The sequence below is a fragment of the Temnothorax americanus genome, unplaced genomic scaffold (assembly GCF_048541705.1).
Source record: "Temnothorax americanus isolate GAGA-0224 unplaced genomic scaffold, ASM4854170v1 Scaffold12, whole genome shotgun sequence".
NCBI lineage: Eukaryota > Metazoa > Arthropoda > Insecta > Hymenoptera > Formicidae > Temnothorax > Temnothorax americanus.
In genome coordinates, this window is record NW_027509253.1 from 117,558 (window position 1) to 139,875 (window position 22,318).

Genomic DNA, 22,318 nt, shown 5'->3' on the forward strand with positions numbered 1-22,318 from the left:
TGCGGCAAAGCCGCACGAAAGAACCAAAGAACGTGCTCGGTATATCGTGCCATTGCGGGGCACTTGAACGGGACTTAAGGGAGCTCGGTTGTCAAAGTCCTGATTGAGGAGAGACGAAGGGCGGTCGGGAATTGGGGGATAAGGGCGGTTACAGGGTGCTTAGACGCATAGCCATATAAACTTAGACTGTCGCGTCGAGAAACTTTAATGTTTCATGCGGAAATGCATTGCCGTCGTTGGCGGAATGTTATAAAATCCGTAACGCAATTTCGACGAGCGCGTTTGAGTGGCGTTGAATTTATCACGTATGATCGCATTAACGGATATGCCAGCGTTGCCAGCACAACGCGAATATGTATACCGTGCCGACATTTAATCGCGTGATTATCACTCGTTTTACACCGAAACCCGGTTGCCATGCTATACCGAATGCATTTTGTAATGCCGATACAACTACCGATTATCAACGTGCTGAATATTACGAGACAAGCTATACGGGTTTCTGTGGGAGACAAATCGGATGTATTGTGTAAATAATCTTCGGATCTCGGTTTAAATCGGACTAATTTCTTTTTTCAATTTAAAAGCGTAATAGTTGAGATAGGACTCTCCTTGCTATTTTATAAAAAGTTTTTTTTTTAATCGACAGGCTAATGAGCATTTTATTTTATAACTTTATTACCGTCTTTTTTTGTTCATTAAAAAGATATCACTTTTTGTAAATATTATTATTCATTACTTAAATGTTATATTTTTTCTTATAAATCATATAATTTACAATCTTTTACAAGAAACGATTCAATCTTTTTTATATAAAAAAAGCAGAAAAAATTTTAATTCATGCGAAATTATCTTTTTATTATTTCTGATCTTTAATCGTATTTGCAAATTTTGTCGTATCTCTTTCTATGTATCTCTAAGAGAAACAAAAAGAAAATGAAAAGCATTATAGCTATAGAAAAGCAAGTTATACCATATATTTTCACTTTGGACGAAGGGGTAAAGAAGGGGGGGTTAAACTCATTTTTTCTTCGTTAAACAAAAATGAGATCGTTCTTAGCCAAGCAGCTCCGCGAAAATGACGTGCGATGCAGCCGCTAAAAAAAGCTTTTCCTCGGCAATAAACGGAAGCGGAGCGACCGTGAAATATCACATGGAATTTCCGGGTGGAAATTTGCCGATTAAGTGGGGTGAGATATGCGCGCGACTGTAAATTTCATCACGGTTACGGGAAAGCGCGTGAAGTTCTTCGCGCGCGAAGGATCTGTCAAATATGCACATTTTATTTGTGCATATACGTACCTACTATGTGCACGGACGTAGGGTTTGCCGGGTTTGCACGACGGAATTGCGCACAACGGCCGAGACAAAAGGGACACGACGAATGTGAATCCGACATGCAGTCGAGCGCGGTAATCGCGTTGCTATGCAAACTCGATATCGTCTTTTCTCCGCTCTTTCTTGCATGCCGACCGTTATCGGAGATCGTAGCAAATAGAGAATTTTGCAAGAGTAAAAAGAAATTTGATTGCACAGAAATAATAGAAGATAAAATTCGGTCGTAAATGTAAAGAAATTCTTACATTCGTGTTAATAGAAAGCTGGTCTAATTTAATGTAAAACTTATAATTGCGATAAGAAAACATGTAATTATCAATTCCGTTAGAAATTTGAATTTGCTAATGCAATAAATAGAAAATGTTAATCGCAAAATGTAGAAAATTTAGATGAAATCCAACGAAAATGTGCTACACGATGCATTTTGGAATTTGCTGAACACACTATGTAGCAAGAACATCGTTAACGTCGATTTGATCAAGTTTTTTCGTTTCGTCCGTTAATTAAGAAATTACAAAGAAGTACGGAGTACGTTGAAAGAAAATCATTCCATCATTACATAAAATTGCACCGTTTTGTTCGGGTTACAGTAACATTGTTTGCCGTTTCATTACGGTAAAATTGGAAGGCATAAAGTGCCCCGACGCGCTCGCAACTTGTCCGAGTAAGGTCTTACAGCGCGAAATTTACTCAAATTTTCTTTCGGCGCGATAGCCATTTCGAAGTTTCACGCTCTCGACGCCATTATACCCCGGGCGATAGTATTTTTATGTGTTTCGCGTACTTTATATACATAAATTTTAATATGAAACAGGGAGTTTGCACGAATAGGGGTAAAGCGAGTCGGATTGTAAAATAGGTTATACGCTCACGATATATCGCGCACGAGGACCGAAATTTATCTCGGATCATTCAAATCGCTTTACGGTGGATATGTTAATAATTTATAATGTTCACATAAGTTGTGATTAATTAGCTCTAAATAAATTTTTATAAATATTATGATAACAATAGAGAGAAAAATATCATTATTGTTGGAATACAATCGCGAAATGTTATTATAAGGCTGTGCTATACGATTTACTAAATCTTTAGACACATTCTATAACTTAACACAGAATGTCTTAAAATTTTTAATAAATTAATCTCATTTGTGATGCGCCGTATATCGCAGAATATCGTTATTATTCTATTAAGCAAACAAGTCTTCTTGTCTTTCTTCGCTGATATCCAGCGGAGTTATGAAATTCTTTGTCAGTTACTTGCGCATGCGAGACACATAGGTGGAGTCAATAAACTTCGCGTTATTTATCTAGGTCACATATTACGTGGTAAACAGCGACAGGAACGAGGGCAAGGATTACTTCGAGATCAACAGGGAAACGGGCGAGATCTTCACGAAAGTAATGTTCGATCGCGAGAAGCAGGGTGCTTACGCCCTCGAGGTAGAAGCCCGAGACGGAGCACCTTCCGCACGACCTAACAGCAACGGCCAACCTAACTCAGGTAGGTGGTACGGAAAATTTTATCTGCCTGTGCGCTAGTGCGCGCGCATTATAAATTTCTGCTAAATAGCAGATCGCAGGAACGATATATTTCTATTCGGGTTTATGAGCGATTCAGAACGTGCCCATTATACGAAGTTACCGTATAAAATGGTGCCATACAGGAAAAAATCAGCTAGGAGTTATAAGCGAGTTCTAAAAATATAACACTTATTCAATAGATATTATATAAAGAGCCTATTATAAAAATGATGCAACTTCTACGGCAGCAATGCCACGGCCATCATATTTTATGCTATTTTGTTCGTTTTCAAAAAGGTACATGAAAAGTATTCGCAATTTTTGAAATGCAAGAATAGATTTAATTCTCAAGGAAGGATTAAAAGTAATGTTTGCTTTTTAATTGATTCTGTATAAGGCATACGTGATTTCACACTGAATTCATTGAGAGAGATATAAAAAAATATAACATAAATATATTCTGTTCCGTGCAAGTGTTTCATAAAGTTGAGTAAATAGCAGATTGTAAAAGAGTAATATTTATATTCACGCTGGATATGTGCAGATCAGACAGAATTGCCGTATAAAATTTGAATAGAATGTTTGTTTATCGCTCGATCAGCACGATTCAATAGCGAGAAAAATAGTCACGTAGTCTAAAATTTTACATATTTGATCAATTCACCCGGAAAAAAACGTGTTGAAAATATAAAAAATATTAATTGCATTTTTTAATTTTCCGCTTTGTAGTTGTATTCGGCTTTATATATACAATATATATATTTCTCTAAAAAAACGTTTTTTGAGAAAATACAAAGTTCTAAACTTTTAAATCTACTTTTCGTAATATTACAACATTTTGTCTTTCTTAAAGTAAAATCTTCATTTATATTGAAATATATTCACGAAATGTATCATGTCTATTTTATTTAAAAAGAATTATCACATACATATCACATTAAATTAATGTTTTAAATAATAATAAAACAGGACCGATATGAATCCTATACGATTAATTAAAGAAGATGCCATTTTCGGTCAAGTCCTAGTTTAATAATAACATTTCTGTGGTGAATTTTGTATATTTTTTCCAAGTAAATATTTACAAGTAAACTGCAGTCTGGTTATTTGTAGGTTTTGAAACACAGCTTTTTGTTGGAACAGTAAATCCATATACTTAAATCGATATTCGATTTGACTTTTGATTCTAATAAGCAACCTTTTTAAATTACTGTAAAGAATTTATCGTAAAAAATGTCACCCCAGCGTGAGTTCGGACCTGAACCTCCCTACGATCTGTGCAGTCTTTACTAATTCGGCTGAGTCTCAGTGGTTGAATAGGTAAAGACGTCGTCACAGGGAGGTCCAGGTTCGAACCCTGGCTGGAGTGATATTTTTTGTAATAAATTATTCTTTAAAGCAATTTAAAAAGCATGCTTACTAGCATCCAAAGTTAAATCCATGATCGATTTAAGTATTTTATATGAATTTATTGTGTCAACAAAAAAAGCTGTGTTTTAAAACGGACAAATATAATCAGTAATTTACTCTGAGTTGGAAAAAGTACACAAAATTGACGTAGAAATATTGTTATTAGATTATCAAGATCTGATCGGCATTTTCTCTAATTAATTGTTAAAAATTTAAAAAAACGCCGAAAATTAATTTTAAATATCTCATTAACAAAGACACGTTGCGTCAAATTGTTTCCTTCGAAGTTTACACGCTATTATATTTTCAAAAGTTTACATGCTAAAAATAGTGCGGATACAAGAGCTTTACAAAAGGATTATCGATTCGCACTGATAAGTGGATTACCGGTAAATTTAATATCATTTCAGAAAATAAGTGTGTAGCCCTCGGGGAAATTCGCGAAAGCGCTTTCAGCCGGCAAACCTTCTTAGAATTTTTTTCACACAACACGTGATTTGCATTATCGAACTTTTATGGTGTGAACTTTCGCGCATTAACGTGATTACGATGTCGTCTCTCGTCTTCCTTTTGCTTGCATTAGTTGATTACACGCCTATATACTTACTCGCGATTTAGAGGGAACGGAATTAATTGGAAATGATTTTGAACGGATTTTATACGTTTCTGTAAAAAAGAGTTATATTATATAAGTGATAATATATAATCATCAGTATTTCGTGTAATGCAATAGTATTAATTCGTCAACGTAATGTAATTAATACTTTTAAAAATTTTTGTATATAATATGCCTTAAGTATAAAGCTTTTTTTAAAATAATACAATATACAACAAAATAAAAACGATAATCGTGCAACAATATGATTATGATGATATAACGTAATGGATATTAATGCGTGCCGCAATTAAATTTCTGTACGTCTGTTGAATTTGAGCTACTTAGTGAGATAAAAACATAATCAAGTACTTTAAAGAGTTTTTGACGCAAATTGCGAATCGCTTTGAGTCAATTAGTGCGCAGTTACTACAATATTGTAAAATTAACGCTAGGTATGTAATATGATCGTTAGTTTAATTGCGTCAAGCATTAATCTTCAACTGCTGTTCGTAACTTGTTGCAAAACTATCGACGTTAATTTCCGCTTTGCCTAGAGAATATCGCACCTCAAGATTGGAAAATGATAAACACAATCGTCTCTATTATTCAATCTAATTATGCCAGATCCAATAAATGATTCATTTTTTATATATTTAGTAGGTTGAATGCGAACTTTGCTAAATTTTCTTTTTCTCTAAATAAAGAATGAAAATGATGTTTAATGCTTTGAGGCATTAAAGTACTGAACGAGAGACTAGACTGACTATAAATTTGTCCGTGTTGTATTTTTCGATATTTCTCCTTCAAGTGTTCAAAGATTCATGCAAAAATAGTCGGCTTTTTTATATTGCTTTCTCATAGAGAAAACTTTGTTTTCGTAAATTCGTATATGAACCTTTGATTGCGTATAAAGTTGGCTCTAATCAACCAAATTAAAAAAAATTATATATAAAATAAGGGTAAAAGAAACCAAAGAAAAGATTGTTTTTTGAGTTTTTAATGTCAATATGTTCAGAGTGTTTCGATAGATTTTTTTCTGTAAAATAGATATATTTTATTACTAGAGTGGCACGTTGTGCTCTTTATAAAATTTTAAGCACCGAAGTCTCGGTATATCGATCGGTATTAACGTACGTACAGTTATACTCCTTGCTGGCTATCTGACCGTATAAAATACACACACACACACACACACGATAATTAACGCAATTCCAGCCACACGGAGATTCTCCAAAGATAATACGCACTTTCGTTGATTAAAAAATATAGACCTTAGAATCTCGAGCAGATAATTAGCTCCTAATATTGTTATCTTCAGTGTTACGCGCGGCATCAAATTGCATTATAATGCACGCAACGTACGGTGCGCATGCTGCAGTTAAGGAGGTTCGATGGCTTCATCGGAGGGAGTAGTGGGACGCGTGGGTTCTGGAAACAGCGCACTAGCGTTTGAAGTAGTGGGAATGAAGGGGATTGCTCTGATTGGTCGCCGCGTGCGTATAATGCGTGCTGCTGATGTTCACGTCGTTCACGACCGTGGCAGTCTAGCAGACTAAAAATCAAGCAATTTATGCTTTAATAATTAATTTTTCTACGAAATGTGCGGTAACCTTCCCCTTTCTTTCGCTCATTTATTTTTAAATTATTAAGTTACATGTGCATATTTTTTTTTCCTTATCATTTGCATTTTTTCTTGCACTTATTTCATTCTGAAGGTATATGCAATATAACATTTCCCATAAAAACCTATGTTAAAAATGCAGCCAGTTTCATGACATTTTAATATGTTGTTCTGGAATGCAAAATAGAATTATGTGAATTTTTTGGGAATTTTTCACCGTCCCGTTTTGAAAAAAATCTAATCCAAAAATTGTACTTTTTAAATTTTTGGAGTAGATTTTTTTCAAAACGGGACGGTAAAAAATTACCCAAAAAATTCACATAATTTTATTTTGCATTCCAGAATAACATATTAAAATTTCACGAAACTCTCTGCATTTTGTTGTAGCCATTGAACCTCCTTAAATAAGATTGATACGCGATCGATACGGTCCCTTTTCCGCTATTAGTCGCCGAGAAAATTGAACGCTGAATAAGATATACGATGCTTTGAAAACTGCGCAAGATTAGATATTTTTTACGTAGGAGCGAAGCTCCTATATGAGGATTTTTACAGCCACGCCAAGACGATGTAATTTCTTATTTTATAGACTTCGGTACGGGTTCCCAAATTATCGAGAGACAAGTCACTACGTTCTTTTATATACCTCTTTTGAAAGCTAAGCTTATCATATGAACAGGTTTTATATCCATGGTTTTCAGACCTGAGGCTATATTTTCAGCAAAAACCACTGTTTTATTATCCAATTAACGTATAAAGCTCAAGAGTTAATATATGGCGTAAACACCAATATTTGAGCAACAAAATTTTGATAAAGTGTCCACAAGGTACTAAATCTACACTCATTGAACATAATTTTATTATATTGTCAAATACTTTTTTCCGATAAAATAAAATAATATTTAAATATTATTTTATATTTAAACTATTTAAATAGCAACATTTTTATAAATGTTTGCTTATTAAAGCGGGTATATAGTATAAAGTCTATTTATAAATTTTGACATAATTATCGCAAATTTAAGATAATTGTTTTTTAAAGCGCAAAAATATAAAAATGTAATATTTTATATAAATTGCTTTATTTGAAAAAAATTATGTAAACACACCACTGAAAATGTTACCAATTCAACAAAATTTAGCTTGTTTTAGCAGGTTTTAACATCACGAAATTGCAAATAGGTTGCTTTCAAAACATAAAATTTACATATGATGCTCAATATTTCTCCACAAAGAGGACATAAAAAAAAACATAATATTGAGCTACTGAGCGTAAGATAAATGTTATATAAAGCTTAAAAATATGAAATAAGAGTCGGGATTCATCATGGATTTATGAATATCGAAGATTACATATAAGATATCTAAAAAGTAAATACAAAGTTCGATGTTCGAAGTTCGATGTTTCGAAGTTTCAAACTACTGTTTGTTGAAAGAGTAATTTTATTCTGTGTTTTTTGATAGTTTCGGCAAGCAGTCATTAGAAAAGTTGTGAATTTTATTGACTTTTTTCTTCACAAAAAGTCGATATATGCGTATGTAAGAAATCAAATCTAGCTAATGGCATCGCGCACTCAAATGATTTGCAAATCACATTTATTATATTCTTAATTTATTTTTTTCCATTTTTCTTTATTTTTCACCGTTTATATAAATAATAAACTCAAAAATTTCATTAATTATAAAATCTTTTATTTAGTATTGAAAATTTTATTTATATATTAACATTATATTTTCAAAATGCTGTTAATTGAGTTTCCTAACAATCTTATAATACTCGTTAAAAGATATAAAAGTAATAATGTTTTTTTACTTTAGATTTAAAAACGATTTTTCTTTTGTGCAATTTATTCTTTTGTTCTTATTTTTTTTTGTTGGACTTACTTTTTATCTTAATAAAATATTTTTTATTATTTTTTTATGTATGCTTGCGAGTTTTATCAATAAATTTTCTTAATATGTTTTGTCAATTTGATATTTCTCGTAATTAATACTTTATCGTATAAGATACGAAAACGTATCGATAAATAATTACTATATAGTAATTAATAAAAGCGTACATATTAAATACTTTTTTCTATGAGCTTTGCCCATGTAAGAATATAAAAATAGACATAAAAATGTATTTTCATAGGAATTTTATTTTCAACAGATAAAAAATTAATCTTAAGATTAAATGTTTCAATATAATCAAACATCCATTTTAAAGCAACGGATTTTTGGGATGTTATATTTATTTAATATTTTTATATTGTTATATATATATATATATATATATATATTAGCATTGATAAATAACATTGATACACATATATGTATCTAGCATATATATAACATATATGTATATATATATATATATATATATACAATTTTTTCTCTCAAAAATCCGTTCTACATGAAATAATTCGACTCACCAACTAACGATGTGCAGCAGCAGAAACTGCGTTGATCTGTAACATACAAACATAAAATCCAAATTAAAGTAACGCACAAAATAATTAATATTTCAAAAAACAATTATTATACAACGATGCATTATACCACAATTTCTATTTGCGCAGCAAAGTTATTGTACGTTTAATTAACTTCCGTTAATTAAACGCATATTTTATTATGTTACATACAATAAAAAATAGCGCAAATTAAGTATAATTGCATGAAATGATTTCCTCAATTTCCACATGCGTATCGCAAATAATAACAAAAAATAAATCTCAAATAATAAAGAATTTTAAAACTGATCAATTAATCAGTGATATATAATACAAAGTTGCAGTTAAGTTTTATGGTTGATAAATATTAAAATATGGAATTAATTATAATAATACAATACTTGTGTCACAATCGAATTGGTTATTATCCGTTTCATTCGCGATTATTTCCTCTAAATAATTAGCGATTATTTGTTCACGAATTTCGTTAATGACCGAAAAATATGAACATTTTACATCTTGATATTGTGTGATTAACAAAATTGAGTAATGATTGAATAAAACACGATGGATTATCTGAAAATACACAACCAAAATTTACTATTGTACGCACAATATATTTCGAACGCATAAATTAAATTGGAAATGGCTCGTAAATATCGCGATGAAATAATAATTTATACATCCCAACCCTTATCGCTTCGAGCTTTACTTCGAATAAATAAATTGCGCCGAATATCTGCTTGAATAAATAGTCATTGCTTCGATACGCTCACGAATCGTTAATCGTGAGAGTGAATCAATTGCATAGGCTGATAATCGTTACTTGTTCACAGAGAATAAACGCGTTTCCCTCGGTACTTGTCGCGACCGCGTTACGAGGAATAAATGCGACGGCACCCGGGGCTGCTTGCCCGTTCGAGTCGCCATGCGAATAATAAACAAAGCAATTTTGATGTAAACCTATAGCATAGAACGCAAAAACAACAAGCGTCATGTGCCAACTGCCAACCTGTTACGAAATATTCAACGTTCTATTATAAAATTAATTTACACTAATTTTAAATATTCCTTTTCTTAATTTGAATAAATGAGCTATTCGTTTTTTTGCACTTTACTGTGCAAAGAGAACTTTTGTTATCGTCGTCGAAAGATTTTATTTTCTCTGGGTTAGAAATATTTTGGAAGCTTTAGAGAAATATTACTTTTGAATTCTAATTTAATAAATATACTGCAATTGTAACATATGTATAATATTCATTAAAATTATAGCATATATATTCACAAATATTATAATCTAATCATATTTATATAAAAATAATACTATTATGTGAAATTCTTTGCTATACGTTAGTAAAAAAAATAAATTTTTCTATAACTCCGAAAATCCAGCCATACCGTCGCAGAATTTTATTCTTTCGCTTTTAGAGATCTTATCTCCATTTCGACTGTCTATTTCGAGAAGGAAGCGTTGACATCGCGGTTGTCGCTTATGTGAGATGCACCGGATATCGTAAACGTGGCATGTAAACCTTTCCTTCCCGATGATACCATACGCTGTATGCAATATACTTTTGCTTGGTACAAATAGGAAACGATTCGTGCAACGTGGAAACGCGAAAGTATTCAAATAACATTTTTACAGATGACGTAGCAGAAGGTGTAAAATAAAAGAAGTTTCTGTATACTTCTCTGCAGTCTTGACTCTTTTTCCGTAAACTTTCCGAGAATTACAAATTCTATAATAAAAAAAATTTAGAAATTAACACACAAAGAACCGTTAAGTTAACATTCTACTTTTACTTCTTTTTACTTTTAGCGTTAAGAATAAAGTTACTTCTTTATGTTGTATCTTTAAATTTTAAATTCAAGATTAACATAAAAAATATGCAAGAGTTACATTAGTATCGATATAACACTCTCGAGATAGTCGGTCGGTTCAGATCGGAGTAACGCAGTAATATTCGAGAACACTAGCGTGCGGTATCAGTTAAGGCGGAGTACTCCACATTGTTCTATCGGAGCAGCGGTAAATCGGAGACTGCTCGATACACGCGGCCACTGCGTGACTCTGATTCCTCATAAATGCGGTATAATAAACGATACATATACTTTCAAACAATATATAGGACAATTACGCTTTATTTCCTGACAATACATCCTACAATCATTTCTTTCATTATTCCCTTACATTTTAGCGGGGTAAAAACCATTTAATTTACATATGCATTTTGCAAAATGGAGTCTTATCGCTACGTAAACTAAAGAATGTAGGTAATAGAGAATGTTAAATCGTAATTATGCAAAATTATATTATACATTGCGTTTTTGGATATTATATAAGACATTGTTGACCGATCGCGAAAATCTTCCCGTACGTTTTGCGATATATCGTTACATGACCGATATTTATTCGCTCTCCCAATCCATAAAAAAAAATTTTGCGCTCGTTTCGCTTAATCAAAACATATTAATTTTTAATGGGGGCTGCCAGTGAGCTCTCCACCCCCACATGTTAATCACAAGCAATTCTGAAAAACAAAGTATACTCAGGAGTCAGGATTTATGCGCTAATTATGTGCTCTCACACCAGAGTAATTTCAATTTTTGCGCCGCATCCCCTAAAGACTTGGCTCTCAATACAAACAGTAATATTATCTTATAACTCGTTAAAAATGCAAAAATTAGATTATACTTAACTACGCACAATATATACTCAAATTATGCATTATTATAAAGACATTTTTTCACGCCTAATTAATCTCAAATTGTAAAACTTGATAAATTAAATATACACGATATATATCTACGATTTATGCGTCATTATTTTCAGACAATTTCGATTTTTGTGCTGCATTCCCTAAGAGACATTTCTGACGAATGCCATATAGTCAGGCATAACAGGATATAATCAGACACAATTCGCTCGGTCGACAATGTATTAAGGAGAAAATGGAATGAATAGCTAAGAATTTTCAAGCAAGACTCTTGATGCAGGTGCTCGCTCTTAAGCTAATGGATTATATTAGTTTAATCTTTGTCGCGTTAATAAAAAAGTTACACGAGAAACGTGTGGAATTTTCTTCACGAGAAACATGAAGGAATAAATAAAGAAAAACATTTTTTATATATACGTAATGCTCGAGAACATATAAAATCTCAGGAAATATAACATGTAAAGATTAAATCACACTACTCTATTCCTTTTAAACATTAATTCTCAATTTTTAATTAAATTTTTTGATTTTAATTTTTTTATGTCGTAAAAATTCTAAAAATTTCAGAATCTTTTACTTAATAATCTTTTTTAAAAATGTCTTTTTTTAAATTAATATATTTCGACTTTAAATATCTCTTGACTTTTTCTAAAATAATTAGTATATTTAGTAAGTCACAATTTATTTTCACTCAAATTGTTTATATAAAATCACTTATTGTTAGTAAACGACAAGTTTAACACAGTATCATTCTACCTTCTGCCGCAAATGTTTACTTCAGACACTCTGAATGCGATTGAGGCGTAAATAGCAACGTTAAATTCGGATTCACTTCAAACAGCCTCATAACATCGCTGCAAATAATCGAGGTTACTTCTTTGTATGCGTTTCAGCGGTAAGCGCGATGCTCAGCGGTAACAGCGGCGAATGTTAAATAACAATTATGCTAAACTGCAGAACCCCCGCGGCGTTTTCGGGGCGTGAACGTGCATATTAAATTGTAGATACACGCTCGTTAACAATACGGCGCGCTGTTAACACTGCAGCCGAAACCACTGTAAAATTTCATCAGCGTTCTTTGGTACGGACAAGCGAGTTGTACATTCAATTATAGTGTGTCAGTTGCAATTAATCGCGCAATAGCGATAATTAACGGCAAAGATAGGGGCAAAGTGTTAGAAATTCGAGAGCATATTATATTCGTGTACAGTATTTTTTAGTTATATATGAGAAAGAGCACAATTTAAGTTTAACAAATTTTCTTCTTGCACGCAAAATAACATGTAATTAACTCCGCATTCTAATATCGTAAATTACATTTATCTATTTTTATAGAAAACGCAAATAATTCTTTTGGTTATTAAGTAACATGTTTTGTGTACAAAATACCATTATAAGCGAAATAAAAATTAATTATATATAAACTTGTTGATGGGTTTATACAGTCCATATATATACGAACTTCAATAACATTTGTAAATTAAAAGCTTTATGTGAGCTAAACTTGAAAAGGAACTTTGTTGCGACAAAAATGTTATTCAAAACTCTGCTGCTGATGTCTATACATTCAGCATTGAAAATTATTAATAAAAAGCATCAGTTCCAAAAATAAATACTCAATTTTTTTATTTCCATAATACATTAAAAGAAATTATTTCATGTTTCATGTTATACAACGAACGTAATAAAACGCGCGAAAACACCGAGATCCCTGTCGAAGCTCCGATTTTGCTTTTCCAACGCGTTGATAAACATCAAAGATGTTGTTTGTGAGCGCGGGATTGTTTTTGAGAGAAAGGTAACGAATGCAGAGAGGGTCGGGAGGGTGTCCTATGATCTTTGCTCGCTTCCACAATGATTATTTTTATTGTCGGTGACTTTTGCCGGCAGCATTTTTCTCGGCAGGATTTTAAGTGGTGGCTTTGGCGGCGGACGTGTGCGCTCACTCGCGAGGCAGAAAAACTGAGCGTTTCACGCTCGTTGCATCCGCGCGGTCCGCGCAACTCTTCCCGGAACGACGTTCTTGATTCCGCGCGGGTTAAAGGGTCGACTGCAGCCAGGATATATGCATACCGTTTAGTAGCCGAATTACGTTGCAACTTTAGCTATACCCACCCGTTTCTATGTTTTTCTTTAGATGCGCTTCAAACGGGAAAGGTTAAATTGCATTCGTGCAGTTTTGGCCGCCGCGGAACCGCGCTCCTGCTTGGGTAAACGCGAACGTTCATCTCTTTTCGGAGTTAACGCGAGTTTCTTGCTCTTCAGCATGCAATGCCGCGGAATGCGCTCGGTATACGAGTGTAATCAATAACATCTGGGGTATCTCTTTGAACTTCGAGATCAACGCTTTATCTTTCCATGGGGTTATGCAAGCTCTTGCCCGCTTGATATTTGTTTTCGCTGCAGCTAACAAGTTTTACGTTAATTAATTTTTGTGACGAGTTTAGCGATTCTATTTTCCGGCTATCTAAAATTCAATAGAAAGACAATTTTTACTCACAGGTTTTTAATTGGCAAATAATGGAAATCGAGTGCCAAACAAAACTTTTATTGTAGAAAAATAAGATTTTACTTTACATTAAGTAAAAATGAATTTTGTGTATTATGAGCGACAAAATGGTAAAAGCCGTTACAAAATTATTAGAAAATGTCTGATTATATCGAGTTGGTAAATAATGTAAATAATACCTAATAGCCGTTTTTATTGAGATTTATTGGTTTCACAAGGCAACTTATTTAAAAATAATTACCTTGTATTTTTTCCAATGGCAAATTTTTTAATAGAAATTTACATTTAATTTGTAAGAAGGTAAACAGTAATTTAATTTTTTAACAAATGACGAGACTGATATTAGTTGGAATAAAATTCTCTTTAGACGAGAAATTCGCATCACTCCGCGATATAATTCGTATTTTGTCTGTCAGTTGGAAAAGCGTTTGAATTGAAAATACCTGTATACGAAGGACAGGCAGCGGCAAGCAACGGCGTGTCGCGCGGTTATGAGAATCTTACTTACGATGAGTGAAATGTCAATATGCAAATTGTTACTTCGACAGGATATTGACACGCACTACCGCAAGATAACGGGCGATGGAAGGTATAATAATTTTCTAGGAGAGTGCTTTCTCGAGTTTGGCGACGCGTCGGACGTTTGCGATCTCTCGATTTCGCGGACGGGCATTATACGAGACGCACGGCGAAACTTGCAATTGGAATCAGTGACGTTTCAAGATAAGGAGTTGAATATCTACACCACGACTGATAGACAAGATCCAATTGTCGTTCGCCGGTCCATTAAGCTCTCTGCAAATCTCATTTTGCACGAGGTCGCGGCAAAGGAATATGGCGCGATAGCTCGCAATTAGTGTCAGCGTCCTACTTTCTCCTCGAACAATTTTTTTTCTTAATGCATTTACATGTAAGAATGATAAAATGAACAGATGAAGTATATAGAATCGCAATAGAGAATTTTTAATGTTATTATACATATTAACTTATTTTAGATGTGTACTTTTTGAAATAATTGTTGTACGCGTCTAATTAAAGTTGATATTTTTAGATATGTAATATATACAATAATTTTAATATATCATGATTTTATATTTACAATGCGTGTATTTGTATAATATAAGTCATAAATGCAGCTATTTTATTACGCGCGAAAATTTCCCGGAAATATAAGCTCTCAAATTACTAAGTTATTAAATTTTATATTAAATTAATACAAATTACTAAATTAAATAAATCAATCAAATTAATGAATTGTTATATTATCCAGAATAATTTGGTTTCTTAATCAATATAATTTTTATAAATACAATTAAGCATTGTTATTGACTGTAAATGGCAATGATTATAATCGTATAATCATTGCCAGTTACAGTCAATAACAATGCTTAATTGTATTTATTATTCTCACTGGCGAAGCAAATGTTACTTATTCGGTTTGAATTTACACCGTTGACTGAAAAATCGGTGTTCCATCTTACATTGTTATTGCGATGAATATTGCCACATGCCTCGGTGGTCGAATAATTGGTACGACGCCCGCACGGAATGAGGGAGGTTCCAGGTTCGAACCCTGGCTGAGGTAATATTTTTCGCAATAAATTTTATTATTTAATCAAGACGCTTATATTATAAGCATCTAAAATTACATCAATTTAAAAATGACCAAGAATCGTTGGTCGAAATGGGGTGACGATTCGTCACGACGAGTATAATCGCTGCTACGATTATAATCATTGCCAGTTACAGTCAATAACAATGCTTAATTGTATTTATTATTCTCACTGGCGAAGCAAATGTTACTTATTCGGTTATAATTTTTATACCAGTATATACCTCCATTTTTAATTGAAATTTGTATAATTATCTATTAAATTTTATAAATTTTTTATTTTTGAATTTTTTTATCTGACACTGACAATGAGTTATAGGTATAGCAAAAAATTCATTACAAATTCTAACGGCGTCTTGACACATAATATATTTATTTTCTAGATGTAAATGCGCACATAAACATAACGCAGACCATAACTCAGAACTTCGTCGTTTCCGCAAAAAAGAATTTTTCACGTGGGAATTGTTCCTGTAGACGCGGTACAGAGCAGAGAAATACGATTCAATATGCAGAAAATTCAATTTTCAGAATTCTTAAGATGCGCTCGTTGGCGAGCACTTTTTAAAGGTTATAGAAGAAAAAGGGGGAAATATGCGATTTTATTCCGCTCTTGTTCTTTTATATTTTTATTCTATTTCGTTAGACGATTTCGACGTCGAAGATACCATTAGACGTAAAAAGTTTCGTAAAGAACTTGTAAGAAAATAATTGAAAAATTCTATTCTTCGCCTAACTTTATTTTAGACATCTCCAATTTAAGAAATATTATTCGACTGCCATATCGTCGTGTCGTCATAAATAATAATCAATAATGATAGCATAACGTTTATTATACTGCAGAAATAAAATTTCCTTACGAGAAAAATTGGCATTATGTTAAAATAATAGCGCGGGTCGACGAAAGCTAAGAGATGAGTTCCAAGTGTTTGAACTGGCGACATTGTTTACTTAACGTTTTCAAAAGCACCATTGAAAATGGAAAAATATTTTCAGTAAGCAGCACAATTTTACAATTCGCATTCGCGCACATTATAATGCAATGTTGTTTCAATTTACCAAGCTTTACTAACATTTGATCTCGTACTTGACTCACTTTGATATTCTTTTTAAATAGATTGATAATACGCGTACTCGAGTAACTTTATACATAAATTATAAACGTTATCCAACGTAATTTAACATTTAGAGCGTCTTCCCTTGCAGGTTTTTATTATTGTTGGATAGAGAGCTTCGTTTTGTATTAAATACTTTTGTTTGGAAAAAAAAAACGCATTTGCAATTACTTGCAGTGTATCGCTCGTGCAGGCACAATAGGCAGAATACGGCGGATTGTCGCGGACGGAGAAAATGTTGAAAAACGAAACAAATGATACGTTCTGCCGCTCATAATTTCCAGCGGACTATACATATATGCACGTCGCGGCACGGCCGATTTCCCGGGATGACAATCGACGGCCGCGTATATTTGCGCGAGCGAGCATTCAGCGCATAACTTATTTATTTATACATTCTTGCTAGTTGCTGGCAAATGCCAGCAATGGGCGGTTAGACTGAATGGAAAATAAAAAAAGAACCGACCGAGATAAATGTGAATAGAACTCCGGGGTCCGCCGCATAGACACTACCCTATAGTGAATATTGAAATAAAACCCCGCGCGATGTATATGTATGTCGCGCGACTCGCTCTTTTTTCTTTATGCACAGATTGTCTCCGTATATATATGTACTTTTTTCTAGTACAATGCAAGTACGATTATTTCTCGGCTATGAATAATTAGTGAACATCGGGATTGTTGCGCGATGAATCTTCCATCGTCAGATTCAGGGATATATAGGGTTACCTGAGTTCGAGCTCAGACGCTCGCGATAATTACAGCCTTGTTTAATTATCCGGAAACTTCATCGGTGAAAAATGCTCTCGTTAAATATGATATATTTCATAGAGATGGATGTATTTAATTAAGCTAAAAAATACATTTTTGTATTAATAAAATTTCGAGAACAGCTTACGTTATGCTTGAAAACGTTACGTGGGACTTTTTTAATAAATCTTATATCCTTCATATATATATATCACACACTATCACTGATATTTACGCGGCATTGTTTAAAAAAACAATGGCAGATTTTTAAATTAATATTACATAATAATATTATGCGAACCACATATGCTTCAAGGAATTAATATTATAACATTGACAGCAAATTCCAGGTTCTCCAATGTCTCCTGCAGTTTTTTATGTCGTTCTCCTATTTCTCCACGTCTAGTTATCGATATTTACATGAAATTGTGATCTTAATAGAGAGACTAAAGGCTGCAGCTCGAAATTACCATTCATTCGTTTCCGCTTGACACACGCCGCGGCACCGGTACAGCTGAGCTACCGCTAGTGTTATTTTATAGCGTTCGTTCATGGTTTATGAATGAAAGCCGCGCTAGGCACTGTCAAACATCTGAGCTTGACAAAGAATCGTCGTAGAGATATAAAACAAAATCCAATTTTCTTCGCGTTTCAACCTGCGCTCGTGCACAAATGACACACATATGCATCCGCATATAACATGACGTAATCCCGCATGATATGCCGTAAAGTATGAATGGTGCAGTAAAGAGAATAAGATACGAGGTATAAAATACAGAGTATTTGTAATAGAGGAAAACTCTTCCTATATCCTGTTCAACACTTTTGGAAAATAGAGGAAACCTACTGTGCGCAAAGTAAAAAGTGACTTACAAGATTTGAAGAATTTTGTTTTATTCGAAATTTCTATTAATGAAGGTATAACCGAAGAATAAGTATTCAGTTTTTGAAAGATGTACATATACTGCTATATAAAATGGAAGAAAGAATTTTTGGGTTTTTATAGTAAACTACGAAATAATTTTATCTAAACTTTTTAAAACGATAATTAAAAATAGCTATTCTAAAGTTTATGTAGATATACCGTATATTTATTTATCAATAAATCAACCGCGATCTGTGTTAATTGTGCAAAGCGAATTGAAACTGTCGCGCAACATGGCTAACGAATACACGAAGTTACATAGAATACTTGAGAAATGTTACGCGAAAAGTTGCAATAATTTACTGACGGAGTAACTGGATTTCAGTGACAATTTAAAATCCAGAAACTTGATAATTGAACTTTATTAATTAGAGGCCGATTATGTAAAATCTATTGATCATTTCTCACGCAAATTCTATGCTATATCGGGCGGAACTTGCAGTTCTTATAGTGACGGAAAATGCCCAGACTGAGATATATTTAGCAGGTATATTTTGATTCTCAATAAAAAATGTAAAAAAATATGGATTTAATGAAAAATTACTCTTGGGGAAAATAAAATACCAGAAACATTCAAATGCAAGTATTTTATGGAAATATTGTATAAGGTTTTGACTTACTGCCGTGACCATCTTGTCTGTTTTATTAATTTCGCGTAACCTTTATTTTAATTTTAAAACATTCTCAGAGATGGAATTTTACCAACATTGTAAAATAGTCACATTAGCGTCAGCGTATATACTGAAATTGCATCGTTTGTCTAGCTGTGTTTGTATGGCTATACAATAAAATAATAATAAAAAATTTCCATTGCCTTTTCGTCATGTCTATACTCACGCTCGCCGTTATGATACAGCGACGCAGAAATATGCAAAATTTTATATTCGTCTTTGTCCAGGTAATCTCATCGCAAGCTATTTAAATTCTCATTAGAAAAGTGCACGAATAAAATGGAAACTTCATAAGACCGTACATGAATATATTTTAAATATTACCTAATATATTTTAATTGCCAACTTTCGCTCAAACATCGATAATTACGAACTAGATGTCTGATGGTGCATATTTCATGATTAGATACGCGCACGCGAAAACTATCTATAATATAAAAATGTAAAAACTAACACGTATCTAATAATATTGTAATACGTCACTAAAAAGAGTATTAATTCCATCATGGCAAAAATTAAGATCTCTTTTAAGCCATTTAATCAATATATAATAATGTAGGGGAGACCGGGGCTAACTCGACACCGGGACGAACTTGACACTAGGCTTTTTGCCAATTTAAATCTATCGTAGATACTTGCCATTCCTACTGTAAATGCGTCTTTATGTGCCAGTATTATCAACGGAATTTGGTAACATTCTGAGTTATAGTGTAATTTTTAACGCGACATAAGCGTTTTTGATAGTAAAAAGTAATTTTTCTGATCTCTCGAAAATGGTATACTCTTTCATCGAGCTTTTGGGCAAAACTGAGCGACGTACAACAAAATTTCCTTAAGCAATTTTATACCTGAAAGAACGCTCTTTAAATGTGTACCATTAAATTTGCTTAAAAATTTTAATTAATTGTTGAAAATTGCCTTTGAAAAAATTGTGCCGAGTTAGCCCCGGTCTCCCCTATATATTGTGTGAAATATAACCCATGACGTACACAATCTATAATTAATGTGTAATTTATATGTAAAATAAAAGTAAGAAAAAGAGAAGAAAAACTACAGGATTTTAGTACTAATAATTGACAAATATATTATTAATTTAATAGAATTCCGAATAATATATATATTATTATAATTATGAGCGAAAGAGATTACCGAAAAAGAACGCACGCATATTGATCGCTTTTTCATATTTTTTATATACTTCTCCAGAAGCACCCTCTCCAATTGTATTAAATGTGAATAATTTTAGCACGTATCAATGTCGTTCCGAACGTTCTGAACAACTCTTTCGATCGACATATATAGCTTACTCTGTGTTGTATATATATATTATACACCACCATATTGTACACTTGTACCACCCCCTTAACAGAGGGAACGTTTACGCTCGCTGATAGGTATAATTGGTCACATTTTGTGCATTGAAATTGTCGAAAAAAATAACGGCTGCGACTCTCGTAAAATTGGGTTCGATATCATATAGATCAAACGCGTCGTATGAAAAAAAGGTATATTATATAAAACAATAAATCACTTCCCACCATTTTAGGTAAAGCTTTTATAAGAAAGGTTGTTCCTTTCACTCTATATCGATATCAAATTTTTCACTTGAGTTAACGCTTGGTTACGTGTACGAAGAAAGTGTTTCCAGAAAAGTTGTTTTTCTTTATTTAGTTATATGTATATACTATTAATTTCTTGATATTTTTTCACTACATCTTAAGATAAGCTTTTATGTCCTTGTAACATACAAAGTTTTAATATTTAATTATTAAGATGTATTTGTAAAACGGAAAAATATCGTAAAAGCGGAAATGTCATAGAAAATTAAAAATAAAATTTAAAAGTTATAAAGTAATGAGGGAAAATAACATCTATAATTTTCTACAAAGCAAAACTAAACTCATTAACGTATTAAGAAAATGCGAAAGAAAAATAAAATAGTAATATAAACAATGTCAATATCGCGTATTTTCTAACAAAATTTCCATTTCGCTATGTTCTAAGGAATAATAATTGTAATATTTCCAATATTCTGATTTGAACATTACCTTGCGACAAAATTATTCCAGATTATGATAAAATTAGTAGAGGTTTCGCGTTATGTCAGCAAATTACAGGATTCAAATTAGAGTTTCGTTAGAATCATTTAAGATTATGTAAAATCTAGAAAAAGAATTTAATTTGCATTGCAAAGTGAAATCGATTTAAATGAATTAGGCAACTGTCCGGGCTAATTCGCAACGAAATTTCGAGCGAGTTAAGACGGAGTTAAGACTTGATCGATATTAGATTTAGGTTTCCGGGATTGCGATTTGGCGTCAGTTAAACTTACAAAGAACGAATTGAGTTCTGGCCAGAATTTGGTTAGAATCGAGCTAGAACCGCAGTTGCTCCCATAATAAACTTACAGCAAATCCGACTTGCTTCAGAAACAACTGATTATTTCGAGTGGCGCAAAGGAAAATGTATGATATCACTCAAATAAAAATTGATTTAGTCACGCAAAAATTGCTTCGTGAAAAGTTTTCTCTTGATTTACTATACGCACTTTACAGAACTCTATTATACTCCAACTTACTCCATTTATTATTAAAACTCTTTCACTTGAGAAATATTTATTTTATTATTTATTGTCATTTTAATTATTTTAGTTAAGTATCTATTTTATTATCTTTTGTTATTTTAATTATTTTAGTTATTTTAGTCATAGACAACGTATTTCTAATATTAGAATGTACACAGGAAGCATATTGTTACACGTTTTGGGTTATCCTATATAGGATGTATCAAAATTTCCATTACAAACTTTGAGGAACTAAGAACAACAACCAAAGTTTTAGTAGATCAATGAATTGAAAATGTTTCCTTCCCATATTATTTGTAACAGTTATGTATTTTATGATGATATGGTTGACTGTGTTGAGCATGTTGCTCTAAATTGTTTGATTAGGTCGCCCCTTTCCTCCTGATTACAAGATATTTTTACTACATGAGAAATTTACATTCTGCAGACAAGGACGCGAAGGAAATATTTCTCATCTTATGTTGATAGAAACTTTTGTTATTATAACGGTTTTCCAAACACGATTCTAAG

The 22,318-nt window shown here is 32.5% G+C and overlaps 1 protein-coding gene across 3 annotated transcripts in view; it reads left to right on the forward strand.

Annotated features, from left to right (window-relative positions):
* LOC143893434 (neural-cadherin) overlaps window positions 1-22,318 on the forward strand; it is a 203,242-nt gene that overhangs the window by 70,950 nt on the left and 109,974 nt on the right. For all 3 annotated transcript variants that reach the window (XM_077398808.1, XM_077398806.1, XM_077398809.1), the window contains exon 14: window positions 2,655-2,844. In XM_077398808.1, coding sequence (XP_077254934.1) covers window positions 2,655-2,844 — 190 coding nt within the window. The remainder of the gene's footprint in view (window positions 1-2,654; window positions 2,845-22,318) is intronic.